Source organism: Rattus rattus, chromosome 6, assembly GCF_011064425.1.
Source record: "Rattus rattus isolate New Zealand chromosome 6, Rrattus_CSIRO_v1, whole genome shotgun sequence".
Classification (NCBI taxonomy): Eukaryota; Metazoa; Chordata; class Mammalia; order Rodentia; family Muridae; genus Rattus; species Rattus rattus.
The window spans coordinates 69,059,922-69,079,297 of NC_046159.1; the positions used below are offsets into that span (position 1 = coordinate 69,059,922).

The following is a 19,376-nucleotide window of genomic DNA, read 5'->3' on the forward strand; positions in this document are numbered from 1 at the left end:
ACTTGCCCTACTTGAGAAGCATGAAAGAATCTGTATGAATCAGCTTAGAGTTCCGTGCACTGTAAAGCTACTCTATCTAGTGACCACTGCATTTGAGGGCACAGATAAATGGGCCTAGGTAATTGTTTTCTTAGTTAAGCAGTTAATTACCATCTCAGGGTCCAATTCAGATATTAGAAGCATCTTCTCTCTGTAGTTCCTGTTTATGTTTTAAGAAGAAAAAATATCACAACCTGGTTTTCTCCCTTTGTTGAGTGTCCCATGGAAGGAACATTTTCCCAAAGGTGGGAGAAACAACAGCAATCCACCCCTTCCTCATCACAGGATTGAAAGCTCACAGCGACCATGGCAAATCTATGTCAGTTCTTAGAAAGCTGCTTTGGGACATCACATTGATCACAGTAACCAGTTTTCTGACAAATCACCGCTTAAAAGGGGGCAAAATAGTAGGGGGCAAAAAAATGATCCCTTGGCATTTTATCTCATTTTTATTAACATTCTTTAATATTTACCACAGTTGTGTTTTATGAGGCAAGCTGTTAGTGGAAGCACTGAAGTACAGGGAAGATACCAGAATTTCTCTGGGGATAGTACCTTTAGTCTCGTTTTACAAACAGAAACTGGTGATAACAGATGTGCTTCCAAGATCTGGCAGTCGATAAAACATTAAGGTAAAAACCAAAATCTTCAAAGCCCCACCGAACATATACTAAGATAGCTCGGCTCTGGGCTGGCCCAGATTCCTCAGGCTGTTTGCAGAACTTGCTGTTATACAGTCTGCACAGACGGTGGAGTGCTTGGACAAGGAAGGGAGGGGAGGAAGCTTGGCAGGGCACCAGCTTGGAGAACGATTCATTTCTTTCTTTCTTTTTCTTTTCTTTTCTTCTTCTTTTTCTTCTTTCTTTTTCTTCTTTTTTTTTCTTCGAAGAGCTTATTTGAGTACAAAATCAAAACAAAAGCACATCTTTCCATTCCCCTTGTCTCTTTTTATTGCAGTTCTTGTGGGTTAGCAGCTCTGCAGAAACATGTGGGCAGCTCACCGTGCTATGTGTGGCTGGCTTTTGCTGGAGATCAGAACTGCTTGGCTGTGCAGTCCAGAAATACAGTCACACAGGCTGGCAGATACTATACCACAGTAGTTGTCAAGACTTGAAGCAAACACATGCACTTTTGATGGCAAGACATGATAACCATTGAGCCAAATGAAATTTCTGCTCCCACCTTCCTCCAGAAGTCTTTAAGCTCACAGGAGATGAAACAGGTATATGCTGCTTGAGGAGAGGTGTGCAGAGGATGGGTGGATATGGAATCTGTTGACAGAACTGAGGAGAACCGTTATATTAGATAATAATAATAATATAATAATAATAATAATAATAATAATAATAATAATAATAATAATAATGCATGTACTGTAGTTTAGGCAAGAGTATCTGCTATAATAGGTCCTTATGTGAGGTCTGTGCTAGTTTCTTCCTAAGTATTATACTTAACTCTAGTGGCAGGGTTCTCTCTCCATCCATTTTTCACTACTTTATGTAACTCCTTCCTATTCTGCTCTTCACTCTTTCTTGCGGTGATCTAGTGCTCTCTATAACTCTTAAAGTCTCTGCTCAGTTTCCACATCAGGACACCAACTGCCTCTTGTTCCAATTGCGCTTACCCTCCTTCAATTTTTATATACATGGCATGCAGTTACATTGTCAAAGGGACACAGGGAAGATTCGTGTTGATGGAGCATTTGTTGCAGGTCAGCCTTTTAAGAGTCAGTGCCTATTATATCTGATAATTATCTTAAAATCCTGAAGCAATGGCTGGGTGGTGGTGGTAGTGAACATCTTTAATCCTAGCACTGGGTAGGCAAAAGTAGGTGGATTTCTGAGTTTGAGGCTGGCCTGGTCTGTACAGAGTCAGTTCCAGAACAGCCAGAAAAACACAGAGAAACTCTGTCCCCTGTCAAAAAGAAAACACTATAGCAAGCCACTTGGGTGAAACTCAGTAGATTGGGTGATCTGAGCCTTCTCCTTTCTGTCCAGTGGCCTCCCTGGTGTCCTCACACTCAGCACCTTAAGGCAGAGAACTGGCTAACAGAAGGAATGTATGGCATTGCCTGTGGCCCTCCAAAGTCACATGGGTAGATAGAACCATAGCATGCCTGTCAATACTACCCTAAGGCTTCACACCACCTTGGAACATTGTATTGTGTCCTTTAACTTTCTAAGGTCCTTTCATCAACATTATCTCTCTGGACTGTAACCACATTATTGTGAAACAAATGGAAAAGGCCTTATTTTCTGGATTTCAAGAACAAGATGATTGAGAGTCCAGAACCCAGTTAGCCAATAAATCAAGGCGGGACTAAAGGTATCTTTAATTCCATATTCAACATCGTTTTTACTTCATATTAAGGCTCCAAACAGAAAATTGTGGGATGTGTTGAGTTCAGGAGAGCCTGATATGACCATGTGTCCTAGTGGATATAGTAACTGTCCATGTAATTTCTAAATTTCACTTTTTTGTCATACATACAAACACATGGACCCCTTTGTTCTTCCCCAACCTTAGTTGGTGACCTACCAGGATGCTTATCCTTTTTGTTGTAATCTCTTCATCATATCAATCACTGGAGGCAGTGTTCTCAGTGTGCTCAGACTTTCCCCTCCTCATTACCACCACCTCCCACTGAGAAAGACTCTTGACATTTTCCCTCAGTTCCCTGTTGCTCTGAAATTTTAATATCGGAGATATATATATGTATATATATATATATTATCTGTTATATGCTATATGCATGTCTCTACTTTATATATAAAATTAAGGAAGATTTTTGTGAACCCACTTTAAAAAAAACGCAGTGTTTTCTCCCTCAATGCAATATTTTACCAGTTGGTAAAGCAGAGTGGGGTTCATAAGTGTGAACTGATTTAAGAGGTAGAAAAGGAAGAAAAGGTGAGAGACTGGTGATGGAAAGAAGCCGGAGGGAAGGAGGGACGGAGGCAGAAGACAAGCGACAACAACAATGAAAGTCAACAAAGACGAAAAAAATCACTGAAGGTCAAAGCTGTCTTCAATTCCCAAATGGTTGGAGTCTTCTCTGAGAATATAGATTTTTCTGTGTTGCTAATATTAATGTGTATGCCTGCAGTAGAAAAATTCTCTTAGTGTTCTCTTTCCTCTGAACAAGTCACAATATTAAGCATGGCTTGAGACAGCTTCAGCCTTCGTCGTGTTGATGGAACATGGAATGGTTCTTCTAGCCAGACAAGTTTGTCTCTGTGAGAGTTGCTAGATCTCTTAGGGCACTGAAAGACCTTTGACTCTCTGATGGATTCACTTCGGTGTCAGCCAGTCCCGGCATAGGAGAATGGGTTGGAAACTGCTCGTTCTCCCCTCTGCTTTCACACTCTACACTTGACTACCAAATCAGAGAGCTAGAAAAAAGCCAGAATTCACCACCAACACCGAAAGGATGTCACAAGGAGAGGCCATCTAGTCCAAGGTCTAGCAAAGAATTGGTAAAGCTATTCAGAGAGCCTCCCTTGTGATACTCAACCTCCTTCTCAGAAGAAAGGCTTCTTCTCAAGTGCTCTCTCCGCCCTTTGTTCCACTTGCTTGTTACAATCAAATTGGGACTGCTCGTACATAAAGAGAAAGCTTAAATACATCATCTCTGTCTAAAGATGGGTATTTCTACTCTGTGTCCCGGGGGCTGCTATAACTCAGTATCATCATTATTAAGTTGGATGGTGACCTCAAGTTATTGACCAGCTGTCCCCTTTGGAAACTGGCAGTGGATAACAGGCAAGTCAGAGTGGAGATAAATTTGGTTTTCTCACTGAAAACCTTTATAAACAGTGCTTCTGGGAGCAGCCACTAGGGCTTCCATTCATGTAAAGTGGGAAGAATGGTGTTAAACCCATATGTGTGTGCATAACTACATGCAATCCTGTGAATGCTACTGACATGTTCTGTCGTGCACTATACCTGACTATGCCTGTCCGTCCTGCACTGTGCCTGTCTATGCCTGTCCATCCTGCCTGAGCACAGCAGTAAAGGCAAGACAATTCTGAGGCATTGGACATGAGTGAGTCAATTGTTCCTTTCTGCCCTGGGTCTTGAACTTATGTCCTAAGGCTTGGAAGCAAGTTCCTTTACCCACTCGCCAATCTCTACCAGCCTTCTCCCAATTTTTAGGCTGAGCGTGTAGAAAAGTACTCTGAACAAAAATAGATCCAGATTGATGGCAAAACTTAGATGAGAAAATATGCAGGACTGAACAGTTTGCCTGACAACCACTAACATGTACAAGTATAGGTACATGTATATGTATATGAAATGTATCATTCCCAGGGAGATCTTTTATGAACAAATCAGGAAAATATGGAGGCATCTTTAGCTCACTTTCATGGTAAGTCTGGCAGGGCTATGCTTCCAGGTTCCTGTGGTTTGATGCCTCACCTTCACAGGTGCAATCATGTCCATGGTTTTTCCCCTCCAATGAATATGTGCTTAATTTCTGGGAAAGAATCTACTGCTACCTGATTGGATGAGCAACAGAACTAGAAGGGTTAAAGTCTGAGTGGTGTATCAGCATTCCAGCTTTAATGCCACACATCCCATCATCCCCTGTTTGATATTTGGTCTTTTTGTATATTTATGATTTTTGAAAGAGAATAAAAGGGGGAGGAGAATAAATATGAGACACTCAGATAAAAATGACCTGAGCAGTGAGCAAAAAAGAGTGAATTCCAAGAAGGAACCATTTTTGTTAGAGTAAACAAACAAACAAACAAAGCAAAAGCAAATGTCCCGGTTGCTGGAAATAGAGATTTCCCTGAAAATGCCATCATGCTAGAACGGAGACACAAAATCACAGCCCACGTGGTTCTGCAGCTGAGGGACAAATGACAGGAACGCCTGGGCCAGCTGAAGACAGATTGTGGTATTGTTCCATTAATTGTGTGTAGCTTGGCTTTTCTAGACCTTTCTGTGACAGACTAATCCAGGTTCCAAATGCTGCTGAGCCTTCTCCCTTTTGTTTGAGGCCGCCCACAGTATCTCTGAGCTAGAAATCCTGCCACACAGAGTTTCATATGTAGAATTTTTAATTGAAGATAGACATGCTGATGGGAAATCTTTAAAAAAATAAATGGTTTGCAAAGATGGTGCTGGCTTAGGAAGGAAAAATCTTATCTTCATATGAGCTTTGATTTAAGCTCTTAAACAGTTGCCGGAGCTGATTGCCTGGGTAAGCATTTACCTGGGTTGGTAAATGAATTGATCAAGGTCTAGTCACCTGGCCAAATATATGCCACCCTGCCTATTTGGCTGCATGGGTTTTGAATATGAGACTAACTTCTCTAAGTTACCCCTGTCGTTCTTCATCCCCCTGCCAAGATTCTTATTCAAGCTGCCAGAGTCTCTAAGTAGAATTATCATCCCACATCAATCAAAATCTTATTAGGATTTCGCCTTCACATTCTTGGAAGAGCCAATAGCAAAGCTGTTGGTGGCTGTGGGTTGGCTACAAAGGGATATTTTGGTGTTATGGGGTGTTAGGAAAGTGCTGACATCTCTTTGGGTGGTTTTCTTAGCAAGCCAGAGGCATGAGTGGCAAAAGAAAAAGCAAGTCAGCCTCAGGGAAGATATAGGATACACCAGAAGGCAGAGATGATGCCAGAGTCTAGCTGGAGAAGAAAAGCAGATGTTAAGGAGGGATACAGTGTATCTCCTAGGACTCCCAGAAGAGGCAAGGATGTGGGTATTTTGCCTCATTATGGCATAATCAGTCTGAGAGAGAAAAGGAAGTTGCAAAAGGTAAGGATACCCCACTGAGAAGAAGAAGTCTTGGTTCAGGGTCTGACTTTATCAGTGGCCTAGGGGCAGCTGTATGATGCCTTCAGATATGAGGCTTCATGTCCTCAAAACAGAGTAAGTCTATGCCTGCCTTGTAAAACTATTAAGAGAACTTGAGAGAACGAAAGTCAATAAAGGAATAATCATAAGCAATGCTTGATAGAGTAACAAGGATTCAGAAATGAGTTCTAAGCACACCTATACTTATGAATTCCCCCATGCTGCCAGGTGAAGCCAATGTGGGTAGGTGGTCAGCAACAAAGCCTCTATTAACCAGGACCCTACCCAGACCAACAATTGGCTCATCATATCTTCTGCAAAAGATGTTGTCCAAGGTATATACCTTTCATATTGGTGAACGAACAGGATATTATCATAAGATCTTCTAAGTCAGTGATTCTTAACCTGAACTGACCTGTACAATCAGTCTTCTGGGAATATTTCTAAAGCCTCCCTGTCCCTCAGATCTGTGAAGTAAGAGTACTTTAGGGTGAGACCAAGTCATCTATATTCATCAAAGGTAGCCAGTGATCCTAAACACACAGGTTGGGAAGCACCACCCTTTCTGAAAGAAAGTGGCTTTCCAGCATCCCATTGAGAGGAAGCAAAAAAGCCAAGTAGGTAGGTCAGAAGAGACACAACGAAATGGGATTCAGGAGTCAGTCTAGCTTAATTGTCAGTGATGGTGTCTTTAAAACCTTCTCTTCTTTCCATTCCTTTTAACTCTCTATCTCCCCTGCCTTGTCTTTCTGTATGTCTCTCCTCTTCTCTTTCTGCTCCATCCCCTCCATTATTATTTTAATAGAAGGCTAAGCCCAATGCTCGTCACTGATATTGAATTATTTTAGAAATCCTGAATAAATGTTTTCATTCTTCTCATCCTAGTAGTATTCCTTAGCTTTCTGTTGTTTTAATTGTGTATATGTCTCAGTCCTGCCTCTCAGGACTCAACACACAGTTGATTGGGTGTCCTCTCCAGACTTAGTCTTTCTGCATATTTTATAAATATATATTCATACATACCACTCACATCTGAACTTTTTCATCTTTCTTTCCCCCGAATTTCCATCTACCTGTCTGAAGCCTGTATCTCTCTCAGTGAGCTGCTCATCTCTCCTTTCTCGTTGATATGCAGGCAGGCCTGATGAATCAGAATATCTGGGGAACAGGAATGCAGGGAGGTTTTAATTTTCTGGTTAAATGACACTAACTTGAAAACTACTTTTGTTTCATGTTTTATTGATGGGAGAAATGGTGAAATCGAAGTACAGAATGGAATGTGTCCTCAGGGAATACAAGATAAATCCTTCTAAAATACAGAGTGAGTGAGACCCACTGAGGTATGCTGAGCTAAAATCTTCTCTAGAAAATGAAGAATAGTGGCTCCATGTTTAAAGACCTCAACTCCTGACTTCTAGATTCTGTTTGGGAGGGGGGGGTGTTTGTTTGTTCTTCCAGTTTGGCCTGTCCTGCAAATGTGTTCTGGTTAGCCTGCACCAGTCTGACCTAAGTATTTGCTTTTAATTGAATACTCTGGTTCCCTCACAATACAACCCCCATGAATGTGTCAACCTTATGCCTGTCTCCCTAACCCCAAATACATTTGTGAGCAATGTCTACTGTTCTAGACAGCCTATTTCTAAATTCTGAGATAATACCTTTCACTCATATGCCTATCCCACTCACCTGAATAAACACATTGTGTTTTTTTTTTTCTTAATTGATGCTCATGCTTACCTCAAAGACATTGTAGCCTTGGGAGGGGTTGGAGAAAGTAGAGACAAGGTGACTGGATGTGTCAGACCCCAGGACCAGACTGGAAGGAATATCAAACTTTCTTGGTTTCCTTTGTATTAATCAAGTCTGTCACCATTAACTGGATTTCCCCCCACCCCATGTTTCCTAAATGAGGTCTTGCTAAAGGAAAAAGTGGGTCAGTTGAGGGTTCTGACTAGTTTTGTCTTAGTTAATTTAAGGTTTGCCATATGTTCTTTGGGAAGGATGTGCTAACTACATGTCTTTTGCTGATTAACAAACAACCTGAGGGTTTTTAATTTAGACTTGCAACTCCCTGGTTAAAAAAGACAGAGAGAAAGGAATCTTAAAGGGGAATCGATGCAAATGAAATAAAAGCTTCGAAAGACCATTCTGAGCAAACAACTTTTGGACAGTCCAAGCCCCAGCATTCCTTCCTACCTTGGATCCAAGTGTCTCCCTTGCAGCATTCTTGATATTTGTGATCAAATAGGTCTAGGTAAAAATACCTTACTCATTGTAAGATGTTTAGCTGTGTCTGTGCTCTTTATCCTACAGAAGTCGGTAGCACACCAGCCAAGTATGGCATCAAATCTATATAGAGACATTACTAAGTAAATTCCACTGTGTGTGTGTGTGTGTGTGTGAGTGTGTGTGTGTGTGTGTGTGTGTGAGAGAGAGAGAGAGAGAGAGAGAGAGAGAGAGAGAGAGAGAGTCACATGCAAAACTATCTTTGCTTGAGAACTGATAGCTAGCACAGACACATAATCATGGGATCACGGAGTAAGAAATATGAGGGCATCCCTAGCAATAACTGACGGAGGCCTAGGTTCTCTCTTCTTTAAGTTCCACCTTCTGGTAAGAGACTGGCCTGGGCAATTGTTGTTCTTTGGACATCATCTGAATATCTCTTCTGGTGACAGGGTTTCACAGGACTCACCTACTGATGGATAGACATAAAAGGTCATAGCCAAAGTTTCTGTATTTGATCACCCCACCAGTGACATTCAATAAGAATGTCCTTAGCGTTCAACCAGGATATATTGGAAAATAGACTTTCTGTACAGGCTGGCTGTTTGGTGGGTATAAGAGTAGAGAAAACAACTGTGCAAGGAAAAATAATTGTGTACTTTTAAAAGCCAGCTGAGTGGACACCAGCACTCCTCAGTATCTCGGACCTTTTGTACCTTAATCTCTGTAAGCCTTAGGGTCCTCTTGAACAGATATGGTTGCCTGCACATTGCATATTAAGAGCCTGGAAAAGGAAAGTATCCATGCCAAGAAAACACGCAGCAAATCTTTTTCTTTTCATCTCTTTTGCATCTCTGTTTTAATCATAAAGGGTTTATCTGCCAGGACCTTCACACACACACACACACACACACACACACACACACACACACACACACACACAAATACCTAAGGTAATTAGCAATTGTGTCCATCGAGTAGCTGGCTATGATTCCCAGTCAGAAGTTAGAGTTTTATCTACTGAATTTCACAGAAAGAAAAATACAGACAGAAGCATTTAAAATAATTGAAAAGTAAGTATATTTCTTGATCCTGAAATGAGAGATACTTTCCAAAGAATGAAATGCCATTTCTAGCTCTAACCACTAGGCAGCAGGAGTGTACTCTGTGTGGCATGAGGAGCCCCAAGGCTCTTCAGGCTGCAAAGTCTCAGCCAGCTCAGGTACAGTATTTGAAACTACATCAAACATATCAGTCCTTTGTACTTTGCTTATGGCTTATTTTATCACAGTTTCCCCCCGAACAACAACCTGATCATAGAATAAGGACAGTAATTAGTGGCACGTGGGGATTGTGCAATATTGTCCTGTGTGTATGTATATGTATGTAGGTTTATGTTGTCATGAATAAATCACTATATACGTACTTGTGTGCTTCTACAAGAAATATATACATACATATAGATAGACAGGTATTTGTGTGTATCTCTCAATATTTTTAATATTGGGTGTAGCATGTGTTTAATAGTCATATTCTAGCTAAGTTCATAGAGTTTGACAATCCATTAATAGCCAGCTCAACTCAATTAATATAAGCACCAATCCAATATGTTCTTGTCTTCACTACAAAAGAGCACCCTGATACTCATTCTCCAAAACATATACAAAATATTCTTGTCCTGCCATCATTTTCTCAAAGAGGAAACATCTGATGAGTTTCATTTTACCAGAGTCTATGATCCAGGGGTGCCCAGTGTCAGTTGGCCATGCCAGAGAGAATGGCATCAAACTCGCTGACAAGTTGATTAATTCCAATCAGAAACACAGGTGGCCCCAAAGCCCGCCAATGATCTGTGTGCAGTTGCTTGGGAAACCAGGAAGGAATAACAAGTGGTGTTTGCCCCTCTAATTACTTGCACATCCTCATACATGTGTGGCTGCTGCTAAACCACACCGAATGTCTGCCTCTCTGAGAGCAGAGAGCAGAAGTAAAATGCTCTTATGCACTGTGAAACCTGGGAGGATACTTTACGCATGCCTGTTTGTTCAACGTTTTACGTGAATCCTGTTTTCCATGAGATAGAAACTTTACAGTGTAAGGGATAGGCGAGCATGTGGTCCCACTAGGCAGACTGAAGTCTAAGAGTCAGCAGCCACCAGTCCTCTGTGTATAGGTTTAAGATGAAGTTTCCCTGAACCCACTTTTCTGGCACAACCTCAAGATCCACTGGAGCTACGACCAGGATGAGAAAGCACCATTTGTCATTGGAAACAGTTTTTTCCTGTATAAATATGTTTTTAAAAAGTCTCAATACCATTGCTGAACCATAATCAGTACTCGGAATGTACTGAAAGGCAGGGTTAATCCATCATAATGCCCATGATGTCGCCTTGAACTCTTTAGAGAGAGTACAAGATGAAATTAGCATCCTCTGTTGGAAGAACAAATAGGGAGAGAGGGAAAAAAAGTACTACACCTTTAAAAATCAAATTCTTTTTTTAAATGAGTAGCAGATTGCTTAGAGGGGTCACAGCAAGATTCCTGAAGCTTGGAGATTAATTAATTTGAAGAATACGATTGCAAGTATCATAAAACCTTAGTTAAAACTACTGTTCTCCCTTATATTTAGCTTCTCTCTCCCTTTGCCCTTCTTCAAAGCCAGAAGCACTGAACCAGGTATCCATGTGAGTGAGATTCCTGTGCGTGTGTGTGGAATACACTTGCTTGCTTATGAATACAAACAGTAGTACCGAGCTGGTCACACATTATTTGTTCTGAAAATTACTAATGTCTGATTTCTCTTTTGGAAGATTTTTCATTTGATTTACAAGGTCTTAAAATATACTAAATACATGATATTCTCTCGTGGGAATAGTAGAACAGCATAGAGCAAAACATGGTTGTTCCGTCTTTCGAAAGGAATTGGAGGATATTTTAGGATGCAGCTAAACTATGGATTTCAATATAAATATTTGAGGAACAGAGGGACACTGTGGTTGTAATGTCTGCCCCAAAGACTTGCTTCTTGAAGCAAAATTCATATAAGCACACGAGCACTATCGTGCTCTAAGATAACAGCATGTGGCACTAAATTCCTGTGGTCTTCCTATGAAGAGATGAAGTTAACAGGAACCCTACTTCGGTGACCACAATGCTGTAATTTTTTGAAAAAAGAAGGAAGTAAGGAAAGAGGAGGGAGGGAGGAAGGAAGGAAGTAACAGAAAGGACAATAAGTAAGAAAGAAAACTAAAATAAACGCCATGCTTCTGCCAGAGGAAGTGCTCTTTGCAAGGTTCAATTGCCAGTATCAGGGATATCAGGCACAACCCTAATCCTACCCTCTCGATGTTAATCTGTTTACAAAGGCAATTCAGCACCATCATGCTTAAACTAAACCCCAAACCCCATCCATAAAGTTATCAAACGAAACACCTTTCTTCTACAATATTCACAATCCTAACAAGTGTTAAGAACATGCTATGTACCATAAAATTCTGTTATTATGAAAGCGAACCGAGGTGAAGTTTTTTTGGTCAGGTTAGAGTTGGTGTGTGTGTGTGTGTGTGTGTGTGTGTGTGTGTGTGTGTATGTGTGTGTATGTAAAAGCTATTCCCTAAAGTTTACGTGTTAAACATTTTTGCAAAATGTTTCTTTTTCAAGAGCCTTCTGTAAGCCATATTTTTAGGTATATTGGTTTCTTCAGTAGTAAAAGACGAATCTATCATCAATCCTTAGCTTAAGTAAACCTTCTGCTAATATAACTGTGCATTAGAAAAACTGGGGTTTTCTCTTTAGGTTAGTAATTAGGTGCATTTTAAGGGATGGGACCGTGTATTTAATACTTCCCCCAAATCTTGATTACTGCTATGTGTACTTATCTCTTGAAAAGAAGGCAAGGGATTTTAAAAAGCAAAAGAACAATGTAGTGCTTTAGTATCAGTTAGTAATAGTACTGTGGGGTCCAGTTGTCATCTGCTGTCCATGATAGTGTGTTTCAATCATACATCTGATTACATTGTTGGGTGGTTAAATAAAAAAAAAAAATCATCAATCCACTCCTCCCCTCTGTGCCCTTCTCAGAACCCACCCAGTGGCCTCTACTCCCACCTCCTCACTCTTTAGTTCAATAAAAAGAATACAAGGTCAATGAAGGAGCCCTGAAAGTGTTTAAGGGGCTGGGAAAGGGCTATGAATCATCAAAACATTAAATAAAAATAATAATAAAGGTGTAAAAATAGGAAAAGCACACGTCACAAAGAAGGGCCATCTGAGAGCAGGCAGCATTCCTGTTCTGGGTTAACAATTTTTCCCAGATTTGTATTATGCAAACACATGGATAAAGAGGGATGTCTCCCACCTCACCCAAGTCAGGACTGGCATTTTCTCATCACAAGTCACTGCCTAAGAGGGATTCCTGAGTCAGGGTTTCCTCTCTCTAACAGTAACTCCTAAGCTGAGGCTTTCTGTAGCTTTAGCTCCAGGAGCCTGTCTCAGTATGGAACATTGAGATATTCTCTCTTTTCTCTCTCTCTCTCTCTCTCTCTCTCTCTCTCTCTCTCTCTCTCTCTCTCTCTCCTCCCTCCCCTCCTTCTCTCTCTCTCTCTCTCTCTCTCTCTCTCTCTCTCTCCCCCCCCTCTGGCTGAGAGGTTCTCTCTTCTTAACATGGGTAGGGGACGCTAAGGGCACAGATCTCTACTAATTCAGGTGAGTAAAGGACAAGGAAGAATTAAGACCAAGTATCAAGTGGAATTTGATAGGGAAATCTTGAGCTGATTTGAAAGGAGGAAAGCCCTTTCAAACTGTCAAGCGTTGCCTTTAAAAAGCCATTTGCAGTGATCCTACCAAGATCTCTGATCTCTGCGTTAAGTCCAAGAAATGATGCCCAGTCTTCCCTCACTTTAAATAGAGTTGTCTTAGCCCACTCCTCAGACTATACTGTAAAGGGTCTTAGTGACTTTTTGAACCTGACTCATGAAGACACAATTACATTGATAAGCTTTCTTCATTTGTCCCTCTCATCATTTCAAATAGAACCTGACAATTTTGCTCCCTAATTTCTGAGGTTTTTTCCCCCCACCTGCCACCACCCCTCTTTCCAGCTCCCACCTGCAGTCCAAAGAAACGTCAACCCTGCTTCTACAGTAAGACAGGTAGCAAGCAGTTCATTTAGGTTCCACCAGTCTGTAGAAACTGTAAATGCTATTTTATTTTAAACGTTTTAGTTTACAAAAAAAAATCAATGATTGGTACCTTTTTTAACACTCTCAGATTCCTGAATATGGACAGATCTTCAAAGGGAGGAAGAAGTTCTCATATGAAATTTAAGACAGACTGTCCTGAAGATTATGGGGTGGGGTTTTTTGTTGTGTTTTATTTCGGGATTTTGTTTGTTTGTTTGTTTGTTTGTTTTTAAGACACATAAAGCTAAAATGTCAAGTCTCTGGGAGAGATCCCCTTACAGTTTCAGTCAACAAATCGGAGCGCAGAGGAAACCAGTCCTGGTGCCCGCTGGCCCGCCTGGCTGCCCAGGCGTATTTGGTAGTGCATGGGTAGGGAGCCTCTTGGACAATCACACCTCACATTCCCTCGCAGGCTGCTGGTGACAGGTACACGAGCCGTACTCGTTGATGATAACCAGGGCCCCCTCGATGTGGTTGGGTTTGTAATCAACATAATATTCCTGGGCAGACATAGCAGCCATCTGATGCATGGTCTGCTTCTGCTTCTGCTTCCTGCGCTGCGTGACAAAGCACTGTCTGAGCTGCCTGAGGCTGGCTGGGAAACACTTCCAGGATACATAAAGTACGAGGACCACGATGAGGAAGGAGAAGATGAGGGCCATCGTGCCCGTGACCACCTTGTGGATTTGCACTGCGTTCTCTGCGTGCTCACCGCCGGGGATAGCCACGGTGATGGGTTCAAGCGTGCTATCGTGCAGCCCCTCCCCACCGTCCACCAGAGTCGTGGCTGAGCTCTCAGGGGGCGCTAGGTCACTGCGGTTAGTGACGGCCGCCGACAGGAGGTGGCCGCTGGTGGGCTCGGCCCCATCCTCACACAAGTGGAAAGCATAAACTGCATCCAAGACGTCCTCGCCCTGTGCGTACTCCGGGCTGGCGCACTGCAAGTTAGCATCGTAACGTCCCTGGAAGTTGCTGAGCCAGGAAGCCAGGGCACACACGTTGCGCCCGCAGTCCCACAGGTTCCCGGCTAGAGTGATGCTCGTAAGGGACTTCCAGGAGTTGAGGATACGGGGCTCAATGTAGGTGAGGCGGTTGGAGTCCAGCTGTAGGGACTGCAGGTACGGCACGGTCTCGAACACATGGGGCTCCATGTATTCGATCTCGTTCCCAGACAAGTCCATTTTCTCCAAATTCCAAACCCAGTCAAGAGAGCTGACCACAATGGCAACCTTATTCCGCCTGAGGCAGAGCGAGTTCAGGGAGATGAGGCGCGGGAAATGGGCGAAGTTCACCTTGATCAAGTCGTTATGCTCCAGGTGTAGCTCTGTGAGCTTGAACAAGCCGGCGAAAGAGTTGCGCGCCAGACTCTTGAGCTGATTGTATCCAATGTCGAGAAACTTGAGGCTGCGGCAGTCCTGAAAGATGCGCACCGGCACGAATTGAATGGCATTGGCCCGCATGTGCAGGGTGGTGAGCTTCCGCAGCCCGTGGAAGAGATCCGGAGCTAGCGCCTGCAGCTTGTTGTAGGACAGGTCCACGCTGCGCAGGTTGGGCATGGGCCGAAAGGTGGTGTTGGCCAGTTCGGTGATCTGGTTGGAACTCAGTGTGAGTTCCTTAACTCGGCGCAGTTTCTGAAAGGCGTCCCCCTGCACCGAGCAGATGTGATTGTGATCCAAATACAGCCACGTGAGCTGCATTAACCCTGTGAACTGGCCAGCGCGCAGCTCCGAGAGGCTGTTGTAGCGCAAAGACAAGCCCAGCAGGCCGGACAGGTTGTGGGGCGCCTCGGTCAGGTTGAGCGCCTCGCAGTACAGCAGCCGCCCCTCGCACCGACACTGCCCCGGGCATCCGCTGGGGGCGGCGGGCAGCATCTGAAAGCAGGCCCCCAGCAGACACAAGACCACCCCCGAGGGCCTCCTCAGCAGCCAGTGTAGACAGAGGCCGAGTAGCAGGAAATCCATTAGCGAGAATCTTTCCAGAGAGACTGGAGAATGTCCATTGGAAGCGCTGGGTCAGAAATCTATATCATATTTTATTCCGAGGGAGAGGAGAGGGAGGGGGAGGGGGAAGAAAGGGACAAAAAAAATCAAATCAATATAGAAAAATGTAGAAGGAACCCCCCTCCCTAGAGCCACACGTTCACCTCTAAGCATGCAGAAAGCCGGGCGGCATACAAAGTTCACAGCCTCGGAAAGATCAAAGCCGGGGTAATGCAGTCCATGTTAGATGCGGCAGCAAAGGAAGGAAAATTTTTTTTCTTCTGGAAAGAATTTAATTAAAAAAGTGTCTTACCCACCCTTTTCCAGCGAGTGACAACCTCCATTCAGCTGCTCCCTTTGTGTGTAGGCTAATTATATGCAGGGCGAGAGAAGACCCCTCTGTGTTTCCCGAGGCAGCCCTGCTCCGCGGCCCGAGGATCTGGCAGACGCACAATGTCTCACTTTGCTGCTGCGCTCCGGGGCTGCAGGGGCGGTCGGCGAGGCGAGGAGGCGACTTCTAGGACCCGCAAGTTTCCCAACTACGTGCCGGGAGCCCGGGCTTCTCGCCTTCCTGCCTCGGTCCCCCCTTTTTTTTCCTCTGCAGTTGAGACTGTGACGTGGTTGGGGGGTTGAGGGAAAAAAATCAACTCCAAACTCGGGGCTCGAGACTCCCCAGGATTTGACAGTCTGGAGAATGTCATCGGCAATGACCACCGCGAATCGCAGCCACCTTGGAGTCCCAGTTGGAAAACGCCTGCCATTCGTGTCCCGGGCAGCTGCGGAAACCTGGCCGGCTCATGCTTTGCTTTGCGGAGCGCAGAGCAGCGCCCGGCTCCTTCCCTCCTCTGAGGAGTGTGTGCGAGCCTGCACCGGCACCGACTGCTCACTGAGTGTCGTAAGCTGCTCGCGATTGTGCGTCTTCTCCGAGCACCTCCAACACCGGCAGATTGAAAAGGGTGGGCAGAAAACCAACATTTTTTTTTAAACCAGCCGCTAAAGTAATATATGTTCTTTGATGAAATGAAAACACTCTCAGCTCTTTTTTTTTTTTTTTATATATTTGCGGGTGGGAAAAAAAAGAGAGGGGTGGGGTAAGAAACATCATCAATGACAAGATATATCTAAATGAGGGACCAACATATTTGCCACCCCCCAGCACCACCAACCTTTCGTTGGGAATATATCCCCCTCTGTTAAACTGCCTACGTGTAACAGATACGTAGGACTCTGTAGAGCAATCAACATTTGTTTCTTTGCTTTCCAAAAGCAACTTGAGAGGAGACACAAGAAAGCAGGGATTTGGGGGTTGCTTCTGTCAGTCTCAGATTCCTCTCCTCTCCTCTCCTCTCCTCTCCTCTCCTCTCCACTCCTCTCCTCTCTTCTCCTCCCCTCTCATTTGCTAGCATTAACACTAACTACCCTTCTACAGGGAGCTGGCCATTTTCAGGGTTTGCTGAGGGAATGCTTTAAAAGCCCACTGTGTGGGAAAAGCCATCTGAGTCCTGATGGTGTGAGAGGGTTGCAGTATGGCAAATTCAGTCTGTGTACACAGAGACTGCTGAAGATCCTACTGGGGCTCACCTCGTGTACACCCTTTCCATGGAGCAAACCGCCTTCAAGGATAAAGATGCTGTTGTATGACGAGAGAGAGCCTAACATTGACATGTGCTGCTCATGGTAATTACATCTAAACCCTGGAGAATGTACTAGGAAACGTGTAGAGAAGTATTTTAAAGGAAAAGGAAGGTTTTTTTCTCATCCACTCATCCTTAATTCAGTTTTGCTACTACAGAGAATAACGCTACTTTTCTTGTGAAAACCAGGGAAAGGCCCTGCTGGATTTTCTACTCTCAGTCCTTTATAGACAGTAGTCCATGTAATGAATAAGTACCCCTCCAGTCACAACCATAACACATCTACCCTATTGCCACAGAACTATTGGTCATCTATTTTAAAAAAATCAAAATCTTCAAAGATGGCTAAGTCAGCCAGTGTCAGGAGGAGTCATATATTGAAGTGGACTAGTGTCCTCATATCTGTATCATTTCTGCTTCTAATAAACTCCGAGTAAGTGGGTGCTATCTGTCACTACTATGTTGTTAGGAAGGATGGATGTAGCTGGAAGATCTCACAGGTTGAGTATATTGGTCAAGCCACTAGACCGACCCTTAACAACGAAGTTGAAAAGACATATTGGTAGAATTAAGGTCACCAAAGACAGGTGGCACTTTTCAGGAAAAGTCCTATGAATCATCCCATTCTGTATTCCTCTGAGCTCTGCCCTGGTCATTCATCTCCAAGATGCATCATTTAATTGAAAAGAACACAAATCTGAAACGTCCTAGACATCACATGCTGTCTTCGGAGCTACAGGAGACATGAGAAAATCAACCTTCTCCATTTTGCACATGACGAAACTGAGGCCAGAGACATCTGGGGATTACTCAAGGTCACACACCTTACGAACACAGATAGATCTTTGTTGTTCTGCCACAGAGCTGTGTTCTTTCTTTGCCAGTCTGGATGGTCAGCTCTCCTCACCCTGCCTCCAACCGAGCCCTGGACTGGGCACTTGGCACTTCTGCGTTGCTGCAGAACACTTTAACAGACAGAGAAACAATTTCATCATCAAGTGGTTTTACCCCTTGCCAAAACAATTATTCCTGACAGCATGCCGACTGATTGAGCCATAAACTCTAAAGGGTTGGAGAAGCAAGGCTGGGCAGGCTTAGGCAGGGGTAAACAGTGGCCAGCCATTCAGCAAGTACTTTGAGCATAAGGCACCCAATCCCCATGGCTGCTAGGAAGAAAATCCTTATAATGCATGCAGCTTGGCAGAAGGATGAGAGAGGCTGCCAAATGGGCAAGAAGAGGTCCTACTTTGGATGTCACTTGATTTGTAGAGCTGGTACAGAGAGGCAGAGAAGAGTTGAGTGTTGGCAAAAAAAAGAAAGAGAATAAAATTAAACATACTGCATTTATATGTGAGTTTTCTTCTAAGTATGCCACTCAAAGTGTAGAAGACGATCCTAGGTTGTAATTATGACCATGTATATTTTTATATATACATATATATAATATATATTTCATGTTGTTATTCTGCAAATCATTTTGTCTGCATGGTATCTTTAAGCCCTTCTCACCTCTAATGTGGCAAGTTGCATCTTTTCTATCCTCTTAAATCCCTTGGCAGAGCTGTATACATTAACAGATTGAAATGAGCTTTATTGAAATTTAGCTATTCTAAGTCTTCTGAGTTGCAGAATTCCAATTTATTATGTATTTAAAGCATACCAGCACTGATTAAATCAATGCAAATTAGGTTAAATAAGAACAACATGAATCAAGTGTTTCAGCAAAGTTGAGTTGAGAAACGACAACTTTTGAGTCACCACGGCAAGTTGATATGGCTGTTTTTTCACAAATTTTCATTCCATGCTTCTAAGAGTCCAAGATATTGAAATAAGGGAGGAATATACTTGCCTTCAGTTATTTTCTTGTTTTTTTCCTTTGCTCATCTTGAGAGAAAGCTTCATTTATCAAGCAATAAAGTGGCCACCATGTTCTTCATCAAGTTTTCTTCGGTGGTAAGCACAGATTTATCCTACCCCATGTCTTCTTCATTGTTGGAAGAGCAGTGTTCTACATGTCTTGAGAAACCTATTGATACCATGTTTGTATAGGGTAGGAGATTGAGTCCATCTTATTGAGGTAATATGCAGTCAATTCTAGAAGCTGGATATTCATCAAGGGTACCACCAGAAAATAGCAAGCTAACATGAGGTTAGGAGTGGAGGCCTGTCCCCCTAGTCTGGTGTCAGAAAAGCTAAGTATTGAAAACACAATTTCAGCAAATCAGAAGGAATTCCAGGGTGTGCAGGTTAAGATTCTGTTTGCCAAGCAAATCTGTAACTGAAGAGAGGTTGGAGGGAGGGAACCTCATATACTTAGAGAATCAAGAAGTATAATCTGTAGAGAAGGATGAGCTACTTGGCTATTCCTTCTCTCTTCGACCTTATAAAGTAAACTTTACCTAAAAAACAAACAAACAAAAAAAAATAACTCTCTCATGATTTCTTGATACTCCATGTGATGTGGGATGGACGAAGTCAGATAACATTACTGCCACTCCACT

At 43.1% G+C, this 19,376-nt stretch overlaps 2 protein-coding genes across 7 annotated transcripts in view; one reads left to right on the forward strand and one right to left on the reverse strand.

The window, feature by feature from the left end:
* The window catches only part of Ctnna2 (catenin alpha 2), a 1,084,017-nt gene that overhangs the window by 682,641 nt on the left and 382,000 nt on the right, over positions 1-19,376 (forward strand). The window lies entirely within an intron of this gene.
* Positions 470-16,226, reverse strand: Lrrtm1 (leucine rich repeat transmembrane neuronal 1). 3 transcript variants are annotated; one of them, XR_004388290.1, is made up of 3 exons: positions 15,559-16,226; positions 13,333-15,282; positions 470-1,322 (listed from the first exon to the last, which is right to left on the reverse strand). XR_004388290.1 is itself a non-coding variant. In XM_032906325.1 (2 exons), the coding sequence occupies exon 2, from the start codon at positions 15,221-15,223 to the stop codon at positions 13,652-13,654; it is 1,572 nt and encodes a 523-aa protein (XP_032762216.1). In that variant the 5' UTR covers positions 15,224-15,282; positions 15,559-16,226; the 3' UTR covers positions 13,248-13,651. The 3 variants fall into 3 exon arrangements, 2 of the variants coding, with proteins under 2 accessions (XP_032762216.1, XP_032762217.1); XM_032906325.1 differs by lacking the exon at positions 470-1,322 and having other exon boundaries at positions 13,248-15,282; XM_032906326.1 differs by lacking the exon at positions 470-1,322 and having other exon boundaries at positions 13,248-15,282; positions 15,555-16,226.